Genomic DNA, 15,294 nt, shown 5'->3' on the forward strand with positions numbered 1-15,294 from the left:
TGACACATTAGCATGTTATTTTTATTGACCACAAAAGCAGTGTAATTGATTGTGTTTCACCTGTAGTTTTAGTTGTCTAAAAGTTGAGAGTCAAGTTGGCAGATCAAATTGTGTTCTCACTTTATCTTGGTTTTGATGTTCTAATTTTTATTTGTTCTTTTCCATATTTATCCATATTTTCATTTTATTATATGTATTAAAGTCATTTCAAATTTTACATGCCTGTCACATAGTAAGTGCTAAATTAATATTTGATAAATGAGTTAGGCAGTATTCCATGATATAATGCATTCCCAAAAGTACATAAGTGTCACATATTGAAAGACAGATGACAAATATATAATGGTGAAGATAGTTATATCTTCTGAAAACTACAAAATAATATAAAATCCTTAATTATATTTTGCCTTTCAGATATAATCTTTGATCATATAGTCTCAGCATTTATAAAAGCTTTGTTCATTTCTATTTCAATTGAACATTCTTAACCAGCTTAAGCCATCAGATTGAGACTGAAGAACGACAACTCCTACTGATTTCAATTTTTGTACTTTGCATCAATTACAAATTTATGATACCTACATTTCCATCACTTTTATATCTTTATTTTTTATTCTCCCTTCTTTAAAAACATTCAAACAAAAGCAACAGCAATCACATTGCTCCATTGACAGACACCAAAAACTGAACTGTTGACTTGTATGCAGGCCACAGATGTTTAATTTCCATGTAAAATGCTCAACGTGAATCAGTAAAAGTTGTTTAAGTGTAATAATACACACTCTTTGGAAGTAGGGTTGCATGAAAGTTCAGGAGCTCTTTGAAAATAATAAATTTAAGAAAACAAACAAACAAACATCATACCTCATTTCCTTCCTTCTAAAAACTGCTCTCGTCCTTCCTGAAACCCCCAAGGTTCACTTAGTACTCAATCCCTCTTCATTCATTTTACCCAGGCCTAGTTATATTCCTCCAACCAGGACTGGGTCATTCTTTTTTTTTATATTAAGATATATTTCTTACCACTTGACATAGTGTTAGGTACAGGACTGACTTATTTTTTTGATTAACTATTTTGTACTAGGAGGATAAATTTAGGGTGGAGGTGTGGTTATTGTGGGCATGACAACCGCTATAGACAACGCTATGTGTGTGTGGTCCTAGGAAATAGTTGAAAGTTGGGTTTGACTTTAGTGCTTAGTGCATTTTGTAAATAGTGAGGCATTCATATGTTGTAGTAGCACTAGTTGAATGCAATGAGGAGCTGATTCGGTCCCTAAGTTTCTGAATACCTGCTCGAACTTATTCTGATAATGAAGAAACTGGAAAATGAGCATAATCAAAAATTCTTTTCAGAATTAAGAGAATTTAATACAAAGAAGCATATCCAAAGGAATTGATCAAGCTGCAGTGTTGTACTCAGAGTAGCTTGGAAGATATTAGCAATGCTTATGTTTGTAGCATTTTACACAGTGAGTCTGTTTTGTAGATATTTGCTGTTTATGGATAGCAAATGGTATCTAGTGATGTTCCTGAAAAATTAACCAACAAGTTTCACTTAAAGCAGGAAGCAAATGAGGAAGATATTAACATTCAGGATACACAGAACATAAAGCATAGAGATCTTTAATTCATGGATGAATGAAGATGGAAGAAGCAACATGTTGAACATGACTTTTTCTTAGAAAGCGATTTCAGTATCATATATTATTAAGTTGATACATAGCGGCAGAGTTTCTCCTCAATTCTCTGGGCCCCACCAGCCTCCAGTGCATCTTTAAGTAAAACACACACCTATATACACCTATATAAAGGTAAACTAAGAGGAGGTATCCTCCCCATTTATTAGGATAATTTAATTATATGTTTTATTGGTGGAAAGATTCTTCTATTGGAAAAAAAAAAACCCAATGATTTCCTTATTAAGATATTTGAGGAATACTTCCACATTTATATTTAATGCAGCTCTAAGAGGATTTCATGCCTGTTCTCCCAGTGCAAGTTTCTATTCTGTAGGATTTGTACCAGAGATAATAATAGGATTAATTTGTATTGTATTTTAAAAATTCATCAAAGCATTTTCACATCCGTTCTCTCCTTTAATCCTTCCTACAACCCTGTAAGATGGGTTAAATGTGTATCCTAATCCCTTTTGACAAAAGAAGAAATCGAGGTGCTAAGGGGTTAGGTGATCTGTTAGAGGACTTGCTCTAAGTGAGTAATAAACCTAAAAGTTGTGTACTGTGCCTCCCAGATTTTGTGCCCTTAGATCATAAAGACCACTTTTGAACATAAACGCAGATTTATGTACTCTGTATCCCGGTGCAAAGCAAAATCAAACAAGAAGCCTTTTAAAAAAACTAATGCTAGCCATACCTGGAGACTGCAAATCAGATCAGATGCGAGGCCCAGGAAATCTATTTGCATGGTTGGATATTCACTCATTCATTCATCCAATATTACTCTCTGAATTTTACCTTCATATACTTTGCCTGTCTTCCTAATAGGTTGTTGGAGTTTTTCAAACTTATTAGTCTTATGGCATAATTATTGGTAAAGTAGTCAAATTTATTGTTTTTCCCTTATGTCTGTCAGAAAAAAAACCTGCAGTCCAAATTTTTTAAGAATTCAAAAATGAAAAAGCTATTTCATTTCTTATAACAAAATAAAATTCTTATCTAGAATCTATAAATGGATAATAAACATAGGAGATGTTCAACATGACTCATAAATAAATACAGATGAAGAAAACAAAGTACTTTTTTTTTTTATTCTTAAGTTTATAAAAGGTAGAAAAATTTGATAAGTGACATTTGTGAGAATGAGGGAAACAGGCGCTTTTATGTAATGTTGGAAGGAGAATTATGGGTACAATGTCTTTGGTGAGATTGGCACTATTTCTCAAAAGTAAAAATGTTTGTACTCTTTTGATCTAGTAATACTACCTCTCAAGTATACATAAATCTGTGAAACATGGATGTTTAATATACATTGCAACATTGTAATAGTAATAAAAGGAGGACATCTAAGTGTCTGTTTATAGGCAACTAGTTAAATTATGGTACATGCATAAAAGGAATTATGTATCCTTGAAAAATAATAATCAATACATGCTTATATGGAATGGTCTCCAAGGTGCATTAGGCTACTAAATCTTAAAGTTTAAAGTAAAAATTGTATAATGTTGTATAAAAAGTTGTGTAAAGGTGGAATGTATATGTCTATGCTGTACAGACTATTTCTATAAGGATAAAGCAACTATTAACTGTCATGCATTTGGGAAGGAAAACTGGAAGTTTGAAGTGGGAAGAAAATTAATTTTATATACTTCTGTACCACTTAAATATTTTGCAATGTGTATTATTTTCAATACACAATAGACAATTAAAAATAATTTTAATGCTTAAAATAATAATTGGCAAATAGAGAACTGTAAGTTGTAAAATCTTCTCCAGTTTAGTTTGCACTTTTATTATGGTTTCAATCATATACAACTGATATAACAAGCCCACTTATATGTTCTTAAATATTACATATGTTTCTATGATGATTCTATCATTTTTGTTTGAAAACTCATCATAAGTATGGGAGGCGTTATTTAGCAATTTCAGTCCATAATTTTCTAGTCTATCCATGTCAGCTACTGGATTTTGATTGAGGCATGGGGTTTTCAAAATGAAAGAATGTCAATTATAAGGGACCTCAGACATTTTTTTATCCTACCTTGTTTTGGAGATGAAGAAACTGAGACCCAGTAGGATTTGTTTCCCCCATGTTAATATGTTTCACTCACATGGTGAAATTTAGGATTAAGTTAAAGTAAAATTTAATAGTAAGTAAGTTTGATATATTGAGAGTCAGGGAACATAAGTTATTCAAACCAACTCTACATTAGCTGGTTGTCCATCCTTGAACAAGTCCCTTTCCTCTCAGGCTTAAGTTCTTACAACTTGCAATGATTGTTTGAACCCAGTGAAACTGCATCCATTCCATTTTGACTGAAAACAATTTTAGAAATTCACCCATCAAGTCAGGACCTTAACTTTATTACTCTATAGACTTGTATGTACCCCAATTTTCCAAAATTTCTGGATCTATCTAAATGCTCACATTCACATTTAACACAGTCAAGCCATGTTAACATTTGTTTAGACAATTACCTTGAGCAGGACATTTTAGTAGTTCTTATAAACACTTTGCTTGTTGAATATACATCTTCACCTCGAAATGCAAATACAACTCAAGTTCATGTGAAACTTCCTTTATCTCACAAATTATCCAGTGTGTTCTTATATTCCTTTATTGTTTAACATGGCTTGTTCCACAGCCAGAGTCTAAGTTTTCTATTTCCCATGGCATGAACCTAATTAGCCCTTGTGATTTTAACAGTGGATTCAGAATAATAGTGAAAAAAGATATTTCAGACTGAGAAATGTTTCAGATTGCAATTCAAATCTAATATTGAATTTTCAGTTGGCAGAAAGTTGTAGTTTAGATGGGATTAACATGAAAAACTGATACAGCAATGACCCTCAGGTTGGGACATCGATGCGCTGTGGAATGTGATTCTCTCCTCTCAAGACAGAAGAGGATGGAAGTATCAACAGAACGTAGACATGAACCCATGACTCAGCATTCAAAATCCCTTTATTTATATACCTCAGGGAGACAAATCTAGGAATACCCAAACATATAATCGAGTCTGCAATTAACTGTGCTAATAACTTCATTCATTCATAAGGATAAAAAGAGTTAAACTCTAATTTCTTTCCATGTTTTTTGAGGAAGAAATTCTAGATTTTAATGTTTTGAGTATGCAAATTTAGATTCCTTTCCCTAAAACTAGGTCATTAAATAAAAAATTATTAAAAGTAGTCTATGGCCATGCTACCCTGAACAAGCCCGATCCCGTCTGATCTCAGAAGCTAAGCAGGGTTGGGCCTGGTTAGTACTTGGATGGGAGACCACCTAGGAAGACCAGGTGCTGTAGGCATAAAAAATAAAAAATAAGGGATTGTAAAGTGACAAGGTCCTTGCAATCTGTGAGGTCACTCAAGGATTGCCTTGCCTAAAAAAAATTATTAAAAGTATATGTGTATATATATATATATATACACATACACACACACACACACATACATACTCCCCAACATTACATTTGTGAATCTGCCATTTAACATAATCTCCCCCAAGATCTCGTAAATCTCTTATGATCAACGATCAACATCCTGAAGAATTTAAAACATTTAGACCTCATATTGCTTTTCTATATGCAAAGCCCATTAATATACTTCTAGAAAATTTCTATCCAAACTCTTACTCTCATAATTTGTCTGCTTTTGACTTTTTATTGATGTTATGTGTTGGCTTTGCTGTTCTAAATTGCATCACAATTTTGCTATTTTCCTGCAGGCAGAATTCACAGCCATGAGGGAGCAGTACATGCGAGGTGGGGAGGGATTTATCATCTGCTACTCTGTCACTGACCGCCAATCATTCCAGGAGGCTGCCAAGTTTAAAGAGCTCATTTTTCAGGTCCGTCACACCTATGAAATTCCCCTGGTGCTGGTGGGTAACAAAATTGACCTGGAACAGTTCCGCCAGGTGAGTGCCAATTTTATCTGTTAGCTTCTGTTGTTTCCTCTAAGGATACATAGTACCAAGTATGGTTGTTTTCCAAGGTTTATACAGAGAATTATGGGAAAGAAGTGATGCACAGGATTTTTGTAAGACATTTTTGATGTCCTCATAGAGATTATGTCAGCTACCACAATACATCCCACTCACATACTCCTTTGCAGTGTCCTTACCTCACTCTGTCAGTAGGCAGAATGTTTCTCCCATTTTCTTGGATCTGGGCTGGTCTTATGACTTGTTTTGAGCAGTAGAATGTAGTAGAAGTAATGCTATTTAACTTCTGAGGTTGAGCCTTAAGAGTTCAACAGGTTCTGCCTTTGCCATTTGAAACACTTGATGTTGGGGTATACCTCTAACTGCCATGTAGAGAAGATCAAGCTAAGCACTCGAGAGAGCCAAGTGTACAATGCAATATCTGTTCACAATTGTCAAGACACCACACATGTGGGTAAAGCCATTCATTCTGCATGTTTCAGCATCAGCCACCATCTGACTGCAACCTCACAAGTTAACCTAGCCAATTCACATGAAACAGAAAAACTTCCTGGGCAAATTGTTTAAATCACCATGTTTTGGAGTAATTTTTCCATGCAGCAATAGTTAAACGAAAACCCTTCTCAAATTCCATAATCAGCAAGCTACTACTTCTCAGTTTTAATAAAAAATGACTCTTATATACCATCAGTCTGCTTCAAGCTGCCCCTGCTGTGTCATTGAGATCCTCAGTCTCACAATTTCTCCAATCAAAATTGATAAAGCAGAAACTATGCCTCGTTTAGACTGAGATCCATTACCAGACTTCATGTAGTTTATAGTTATAGTTTACTCCCATTTGACCATACACTAACTATCAGGGCTTGATGGGCAAACTATGATGGCCTGGTCTCTGAGATGTCCACAAGGTAATGATACTTCAGGTGTCCTTAGGTCTCTGAAGAGACTAAAAAAACAAAAATCTAGTTCAGGGACCAGACAAATCATTTCACAATTCCCTTGCTGTGACTCATTTTTCACAAAGTTACATTACTGAGAAGTTGCATGCAAATAAAATTTTTGTAAATAAAATTCTCTAAATTGAGTGGCTTAGTTGTAATTTGAGATGTTTTACCTTTATTTGCATTGACCTTAAATTTGAACTGGGTTTAAATAGATTGTTATTCCAATTAATGACTTATTTTTTGATTTCTTAAAGTAGCCTGCTAATAAAACCTTTAGTTAAGGTGAGAATTTTCACTAAAGCAATTACTTTTCTCTTACATTGTTTTATATATTTGGATTTTCGTATCTAATGCATTTTAAGTTTTCTCAAAGTGAAAAGTTCTCATATGGAGCTAATGTTTATAAATTTATGCCTAACACGGAAACACATTGCTCTAATTTAGTGCAATACATTTTTTTGATGACTTTTTCTGTCTATTTTATTTGAAAGTCTAAGCGTCTTAAAGTAGCAGGTATTTCTTAGGAGCTATATTTTGTCTCCTTTGCACCTGTTCTTCTGTCTTGCTTTATTGTTTCTCTTTCTCCTAAGCAATGTTTAATGTAATATGGTTACATTATTATTATGGTTACATTATTATGGGATATAAGTTCAAGTTTTTCTCACCAGCTAAATATGAATCTATTCTCAGTACTTGACAGAAAGAAGAGAAGTATAGCTCTAGTGGTGAAAACTTCAGATACTCCTCTGAACAGTGGTGGGGGGCTTTGCTTTTTTGTTTCATTTTGTTTTAGGACTTCTAGGAAGTAGCACGAGGGAGCACCCTGAGATGGAAATGTACATCAATGTCCATCTTTATTGCAATGAGCAGTGATGCGATATTCACAAGCATCACAAATGTCTGAATCAAATACCAAAAAAAGACATAAAACTGTATAATTATGCAGATTTTACAGACTTTGCCTTTTGGATAAAAGCACGTAAACAAGATAGGCACAGAAAGTGCAAGAACCATGAAAACTCAAATTACAATCTTTTAAAAAATGTTCATGTATCAAAGTCTCAAATGATGAAGTGATGTGCAAATTTGGCTTCTGGTGTTTGTGATGGAAATAATTATTCCTATAATTGTAGAGTGGTTTTCCTTTTCAAAATGTTTTCGACTTACACTTTTAATCCTATAATTGTCCTGTATAGAGAGACAAGCATACGATGGATGAGGATATTTGATAAGAGAATATATTGACAAAAATTGACTTTGATAAACAATTACTGTTTATGACGAAATTAAAACTAAAACCCAGATCACGTGTACTTCTTTCATTATATCAGTATTCAAAGGTTAGGTCTCTGTTTTTGTTTTTGTTTTTAATCTAAAACAAAAACGAAGATGCTGACACTTGCGTATTTTATAGCTCAGAGGATTTTTGTGAAGATTCCTAGAGTAATAAAGTAGCAAGGAGCTGGAGAGAAATTATGGGGTGCTTTGATTTAGTGCTGGTAGTCAGAGAAGTAAGATTCTCACTCAGTAGGATTTCTTCCTTGGTTTACACTGAAAAAAGGTTGAAAGGAAAACTATTTCTTACCATTTTTGTTTGGTAGGGTAAGGTGGCAGCTGCATTCTTTACATGTTTTGGTGAATCCCAAATCCTTTTCTACCAAGAAAAATAAATGAATTTTAGTGCTTAATGTTTTTATCATTTCCTGCTTTGAGCTAATGTATCGAAGGGCTCTGTTTAAAGTAGTGTTTTATCTGGGAACAATAGTCATTTTGATGCTGATGATGTTGATACGTTTAGTTATTTGGAAGGCTCTGCGCCAGGCACTTAACACACATAACTGTATTTATTCCTTCCCATGAATAGGCTCCTTTATGACACCTATTTACCTAAGAGTCAACTGACTCTTTAATACATTCAGTAACTTGCTCAAGATCACACAGCTCGTTAGAATTGAGAGGCAATACCCAATGTGTTCTGATTTGAAATCTCACTATGTTACACTGTTGGCTTGCAAACCATTGTTATTTTTTATGAATTAGTTTTTCCGTATTAGCTTCAGGATCTTAGCATGCTCCTCAGAGAATGGAATATAAGTAATTGTGTTTTATTGGCAAGTCAGAGCAGGAAGGATCAGAGTAACTCTTTAGATATGGAGAGAGGTGCGCCGGGACTTGGACAAGCCAGTGACAGCCAGAAGTTGGAGGGATGAGTGTGAAGAAAAATAAAAGTAAAGAAATGAGGTAAAAACTACTGAAAAGTGCTGTTTTCTAATCAGCTGAACAATTTTGTCCAAAGTGCATCCAGGCTACCCTAAAGCCTTTTTAAAATTCTCAGACATTAAGCCCCTGGGTTTCCGTGGACTTTGTCCCTATTTATCATGTCTTCTATTGTCACACTGGGGAGTGGAAGGGGATAATTCCTGTTTTTTATTTTTGCAAAACCCTGACCCACTGTGCAAATAAAAGTAGTGCTATGAATGGAATGAGTTCCAGGGATTTGGGAGCTAGATTAGAAAAGTTTTACATCAGTTGCAGACCACAAACTGGTTTTATCCTGAATATAGACTACGAGAAACCCCTCAGTGCTGACAGTTTAATTGCAGCTTAATACTCAGCTTGAAGCCTTGAAACTGCTTTCCACAGTCTGTGTAACTCTTTGAGTGCTGACTGGGGATCCTATAAGGCCCTTTGTTATTCTTCAGTGAGATAGCTAAAATGGAAATGGTTTGATTCCTTTACTGAGAGGGGCATATGGAAGCTGTGGGAATCAAGAATCTCTGTATTAAGAAAAATAACATCTATTTAGAGTTATATCAAGTATCTACTTTTATTTGCAGAGTGGTGGCAGCTTTGGAGCTCAGTAAAGGAATGAGTAAGCCACTTTTTAAGGACTTTCTATTCTTCTCAGGAAGGATCTATACATGTAAAGTAGGAGGAAAACCATACTAAACAACAGAACTGAATATTGAACAATATGGCAACATGCATAACTGTAATTGTTGTTGAAAACTAGAAAAGATAATGTGGGCAGAATTTTTGAGAAAGAAGATGCCAAATGGAGAAGCATCCTGACCAGGTAGGAAGAATCAGGTGAATGGTGATAGTTCTTTTAGGAAAGACCAGCTGGAGTAACTCTAGAGCATAGGAAATGAACCATGGGCTGTGAGTGTGCACAAACCATGGGACACTCAGGAGAAGTTGGCAAGACTAGCCTGCCCAGTGCACACATATCAAGAACAATTTTATAGACAGGCCTGCCTTAAGACACAATCAAAACAAAACATAAATGTGTACCAGAGTATATTGAATATGCTGTGATAATTAACTGCAAATACCACTCGAATTTAAAAAGTAGCTCTTAATTCATATTTTATCATCAGTATATTATATAATCCATATAAACACATTTCCAAATGAGGTTTTTTTTTTTTTTTATGGAAAGAGAAAGGTTTGGTAATTTGCCCAATATTATGAGGATAGGCACTCAAACTTAAGAATTATTTAGCCCTATTTATCTTTTCTATGGCATTTTCTTTCTATGCTATTTCATTTAATTAAAAATGCAAATATATTCCAGTTAAGATGGGAAACAAAACAGAGCTTAGAGATATATGTAATTTATCTAAACTGGTAAGTTGTGGAACTGGAATTTGAACTCAAATCAATTTTCTGACACTCCTTTTTTATTTTGATAACATTTTCTCATTCAATATATTTGCCAAATATTTAATAATTGTTCAGTAAGTATCAGGCACTCTTTTAGAATTGGGTTGTTTATGAGTTGAATATGACAGATAAAAACTATCTGTAAGAATCTGAAATTATAGCAAAGGAAGCAGATAATGAACACAATTTGTGTACCAACTGCACACTGCAAAAAATAGTGCTATGAATAAAATTACATACACATACATTCATACGTGTGTGTGTGTGTTCACACATACATTCATTTGAAAATAAAATATTCCAAACATTTGAGCAGGCACAAATGCATTTTTATTGTCAGGCTAGCTGTTGTGTGGGGCAAGAATGAAAACAGCAGGACCACTTAGGAGACTTGGTCATCAGGATGAGGAATGATGGTAGCTTTTATGAGAGCAATAGCACTTTTCAGATTCCATACTCATGCAGCAAACTGACTAGATGACAGGTGACAAAATTATACTGAGGTGTAGAGACCTTTCATGTAGGGACAAACTGCTACATTCCTCAGTGGCACTTGAGGTCATCATCGTATTATCACTTAATACTGTGGGTGTCCGTGATGAACTTCTCAAGACATAGTTAAAAAACATAATTTAGCAAATATAGTTTAGAAAGTAATAAAGCATATGGTCAAAAGAATCAGATAGTCCTGAGTTGAATCTTTACTGAGATAGTTGCTGTATTCTTGGACAAATGAGTGGAAGACATAAGATATAGATCAAATTTCTCCTTCAGAGAAGTACTTCCTGAACAGCACAGAAGTAGGAGGTGTAGTCAATAGACATTTTCCAGCTGTCAAATGTTTCAGAGTCAGCCTTAGCTACACAGTCTCCTTGCCTGAGGTCATACCCTTCCTGGAGAAACCCATTTCCAGTGAGGTGTGGGCATGAATGTCCAGCCATTGCAGCCCAGTGTGAGACACTGCGACAGGCAAATCTTGCTCCACATCCCCCTGCTGGTTTGGCACAGACTTTGTGGAGCTTGTATTGTCATTCACTTTCTCTCTCTGCCTAATCCTGCTTCATTCTTCCTTTCATAAATGTTGATCCCTAATAATATTATATATCCCGAATTCTATCCCACTGTCTGCTTCTATAAAATGTGAATAATATCTCTTATAGGTTATTGAGAGTGTTGGATGAAATAATGTTGGTAGGTTATCAAGCAATAGTGCTTAACACAAAGTAAGGACTCAATAAATATTAGGTACTACAATCCTTATCCTTCCCCTAGATTGTTGCAATAGTTTTTAGTTTATTATGCTGCTAATCTGCTTTTCACAAGCTGGAAATTAGCAGATCAAATGTATAAGAATTGTGTGAAAAGGAAGAATAATTAAATCTGGGTGAAGGCTAGAGAGCTCTCTGATGACAAAAGTATATAGGCTTCGGTGCATGGATTATTTAAAATCGGTTTTTAAATTATTTTCCTAATTTTCAGCTGAGAAATATTTCTGAAGTAACCAAATTCTGAATAGAATTTTAGAGAAATCAGTGCTTTTTTTTCTTTTAGTTCATAAACTAAATAAAACTATATGTAGATAGATGAGAAGACATAAAAAATTATTGCCCATTCCATTTTTTCCATGTATGGACAAATTCACTTTGGATGAGACCTGTGGTTCTCAAAGTTTGGTCCCCAAAACCAGAACAATCAGAATCACCTGGAAACTTTGTTAGAAACACAAATTCTCAGGCTCCATTCTCATCTTACTAAATTAGAAATCCAGAAGGTAGGGCCTAGCAATCCATTTTGACAAATTCATTGCATGATTCTGAAGCAGCCCAAAGTTAGAGAACCGCTGGGCTAAAATATAAATGAAAGGCCATGAAGAGTAATTTTATACTTTAGGCCCTATAAGAGCACTCTAGATTCTATAAGCATTTTATTTTATTTCTTATTTTTATACTGATTTTTCCTTTATTTTTAATTTTTAAAAAATTTCAATTATAGTTGGCATACAATATTAGTTTCAGGTATATAAATCTCATACCCATCTGACAAAATATAGTTTTCACATTATTCACTATATTCCTTATGCTATACCCTACATCCCCATGACTATCTTGTAACTACCAATTTGTACCTCTTAATGCTCACCCACTTCACCCATTCCCCACACTACCCTCCCCATTCAGCAACCATAAAAATGCTCTCTGTACTTATGAACTTATTTCTGTTTTGTTTATTTATCCTGTTTTCTGGATTCCACATGTAAGTGAAATCATATGGCATTTGGTTTTTCTCTACTTCCCCATTCAGCACAATACTTTCTAGGTCAATAAATTTTGGTGCAAAGTTTTTATTCTTTTTCATGGTTGAGTAATATTTCCTTGTATATATGTACTACCTCTTTATCCATTCATCTCTTGATAGACACTCAGGTTGCCTCCATATCTTGGTTATTGTAAATAATGTAGCAATAAATATATGGATACACATGTCCCTTTGAAGTAGTGATTAGGGTTTCTTTACATAAATACCCAGAAGTCGAATTTCTGGGTCCTTTTTTGTCTCTTGTTATCGCCTTTGTTTTAATGTCTGTCTGGTGTAAGTATTGCTACCCCAGCTTTTTAAAATTTTCATTTTCATGAAATATCTCTTTCCACCCCTTTACTTTCAGTTTGTATCTTTTGATCCGAAGTGAGTCTCTTGTAGACAGCATATGTAAGGGTTTTATTATTCATTTTCTTATTCATTTCATAAAGGTCTTTTGATTGGAGGATTTAATCCAATTACATTTAAAATAATTTTTGATAAATATGCAGTTATTGCTATTTTATTATTCACATTTTTGATGTTTTTTTCTCTTCTTAAAGAAGTCCCTTTAATATTTTTTTTACTACTGGTTGATGGTGATAAACTCCTTTAGCTTTTTCTTGTTTGGGAAGCTCTTTAGCTGTACTTTGATTCTAAATGATAGCTTTGTTGGGTAGGTTAATCTTGGTTGTAGGTCTTATCTTTTCATCCTTTTGAATATTTCATGTTAATTCCTCCTGGCCAACAAAGTTTCTGTTGAGAAGTCAGCTGACAGTCTTATGGGGGTAGCTCTCTTGTAGGTAACTGCTTTTCTTTTGCTGTTTTTAAGATTCTCTCTTTGTCTTTAAACTTTGGCATTTTCATGATGATGTGTCTTTGTGTGGGCCTCTTTGGGTTTATCTTGTTTGGGACTCTCTATACTTCTGGGCTTGGATGTCTACTTCCTTCACTGGGTTAGGGAAAGTTTCAGTCATTATTTCTTCAAATAGGTTTTCAATTTCTTTTTCTTTCTGGTATCCCTATGATGTGAATATTGGTATGCTTGATGTTGTCCCAGAGGCCCCTAAAACTATCCTATTTTTTTTGATTCTTTGTTCTTTTTGCTATCCTAATTGGGTGTTTCTTGCTACCTTGTGTTCTAAATTGTTAATTCAATTCTCTGCTTCATCTAATCTACTGTTGATTTTCTCTAATACATTCTTCATTTTAGTTATTCTTAGTTGTTGACTGGTTCTTTATTGTTTTCTCTGTTTTTATGTTTCCTACCTCTATGTTGAAGTTCTCACTGAGATCATTGAGCATCCTTATAACCGGTGTTTTGAACTTTGCATCTGGTAGATTGTTTGTCTCCATTTCGTTTGGTTCTTTTTCTTGAACTTTGTTCTCATTTCATATGAGGCTGTTTATTTGTCTCCCCATTTTAGTTGCTTCCATGTGTTTATTTCTATGTGTTAGATAGAGATGCTATGTCTCCCAGTCTTAGTAGAGCGGCCTTATGTAGTTAGTAGCTTTGCTGTAGGGGCCAGTGATGCAGTCTCCTTGGTCACCTAAGCTCGGTGCCTCAGGTGTGTCCGTTGTGTAGTGTGTGCCCTTCTGCTGTAGTTGAGCCTTGGCTGCTATATGCATGCTAATGGGAGGGTTTGACCCTCAGACCAATTGGTTGTGAGGGCTGACCATGACTACAGTGGAGAAGCTGTTATGCAGAGGCTGACCCTTGGGGTTCTGGTGCCTGCTGAGTCTGTTCTTTGGGTGTGTTGTATGCAGAGCAGCTGGGTAGTCTGAAGCTGACTACCAGATGTGCTGGCCTTGAGGCTTCCTGGGAGGTGCCCTGCCACAGGCCACAGTTAGCTGCTGCTTGTGCCCTGCCGTGGCTACCTGGCATAAGTCACAAAGCAATCCACAGATGGTCACCTACTGTACTGAGTTTGGAGGTATCTGGGAAAGGCCAAGCCTTGAACTGAGGTTGGCTGCTGCTAGTGCTGGGCTTAGGGCAGCTCAGCAAGAGGTATGGGGCATGCAGAGGCCAGATGCTGCTTGTTTGAAGTTTGTGAACCTTTTAGAGATTTTAGAAAAGTTCACAGCATGAGCTAAGGCCATTTATGTGGAAAAGCCATTACAAGTGGCTTGGTGGGCCAGCAAGTTTGGTGGGGCAGGGTCTCAGGGAATCACCAGGGCAGGGCTAATGGTGTTAGCCAGGTTGATTGTGACTCAGACATGGCACCTGCCCATGTCTGCACACTGGACTGGAGAAGGGCTCAACAAAGGAACAATGGTTTCTGCCAGCACTTCTGTCTGGGAGAATGCTGTCCTGAAGCCAAACAATTCAGTTCCTCCCCATGTGTTCCTAGTGCCTTTTGAGCTGCTGCCCCAACACTGGAGCTCAGAGTGAGTGAGTCAAACAGCCAAGTAAGTCCTTGCAGGGACCCTTTAAGAGGAGCACCCAGGACTCCCATAGCCCTTCATCTTACTCAATCACCATCTCCTCTGGTTTTCACAGCCAGAGGTAAGGAGATTTCTCTTGTGGGCACTGGAACCCTGGGCTGGGGAGCCTGGTGTGTGGCTGGGACTCCTCGCTCCTCAGGGTGGACCTCTGCAGCTAATGTATCCCTCCCAGTTTTCAGTTACCATGTGAGGGTGTGGGATTAGCTCATTCAGCATCTCCATCCATCCTAGCAGTGTCAAGGTGGCTTCTTCTGTATGTCCTTAGTTTTAGGACTTCTGTTCAGCTAGATTTCAAGTAATTCTCAATGACAGT

The 15,294-nt window shown here is 35.8% G+C and overlaps 1 protein-coding gene and 1 non-coding gene across 2 annotated transcripts in view; both read left to right on the forward strand.

The window, feature by feature from the left end:
• The window catches only part of RIT2 (Ras like without CAAX 2), a 312,271-nt gene that overhangs the window by 153,170 nt on the left and 143,807 nt on the right, over positions 1 to 15,294 (forward strand). The window contains exon 4 of the mRNA XM_039842644.1: positions 5,413 to 5,604. Coding sequence (XP_039698578.1) covers positions 5,413 to 5,604 — 192 coding nt within the window. The remainder of the gene's footprint in view (positions 1 to 5,412; positions 5,605 to 15,294) is intronic.
• LOC120589768 (5S ribosomal RNA) lies at positions 4,875 to 4,993 on the forward strand. The gene has a single exon (XR_005649564.1). It is a non-coding gene; the product is annotated as a 5S ribosomal RNA (ribosomal RNA).

Source organism: Pteropus medius, unplaced genomic scaffold (assembly GCF_902729225.1).
Source record: "Pteropus medius unplaced genomic scaffold, Ma_sr-lr_union100, whole genome shotgun sequence".
Classification (NCBI taxonomy): Eukaryota; Metazoa; Chordata; class Mammalia; order Chiroptera; family Pteropodidae; genus Pteropus; species Pteropus medius.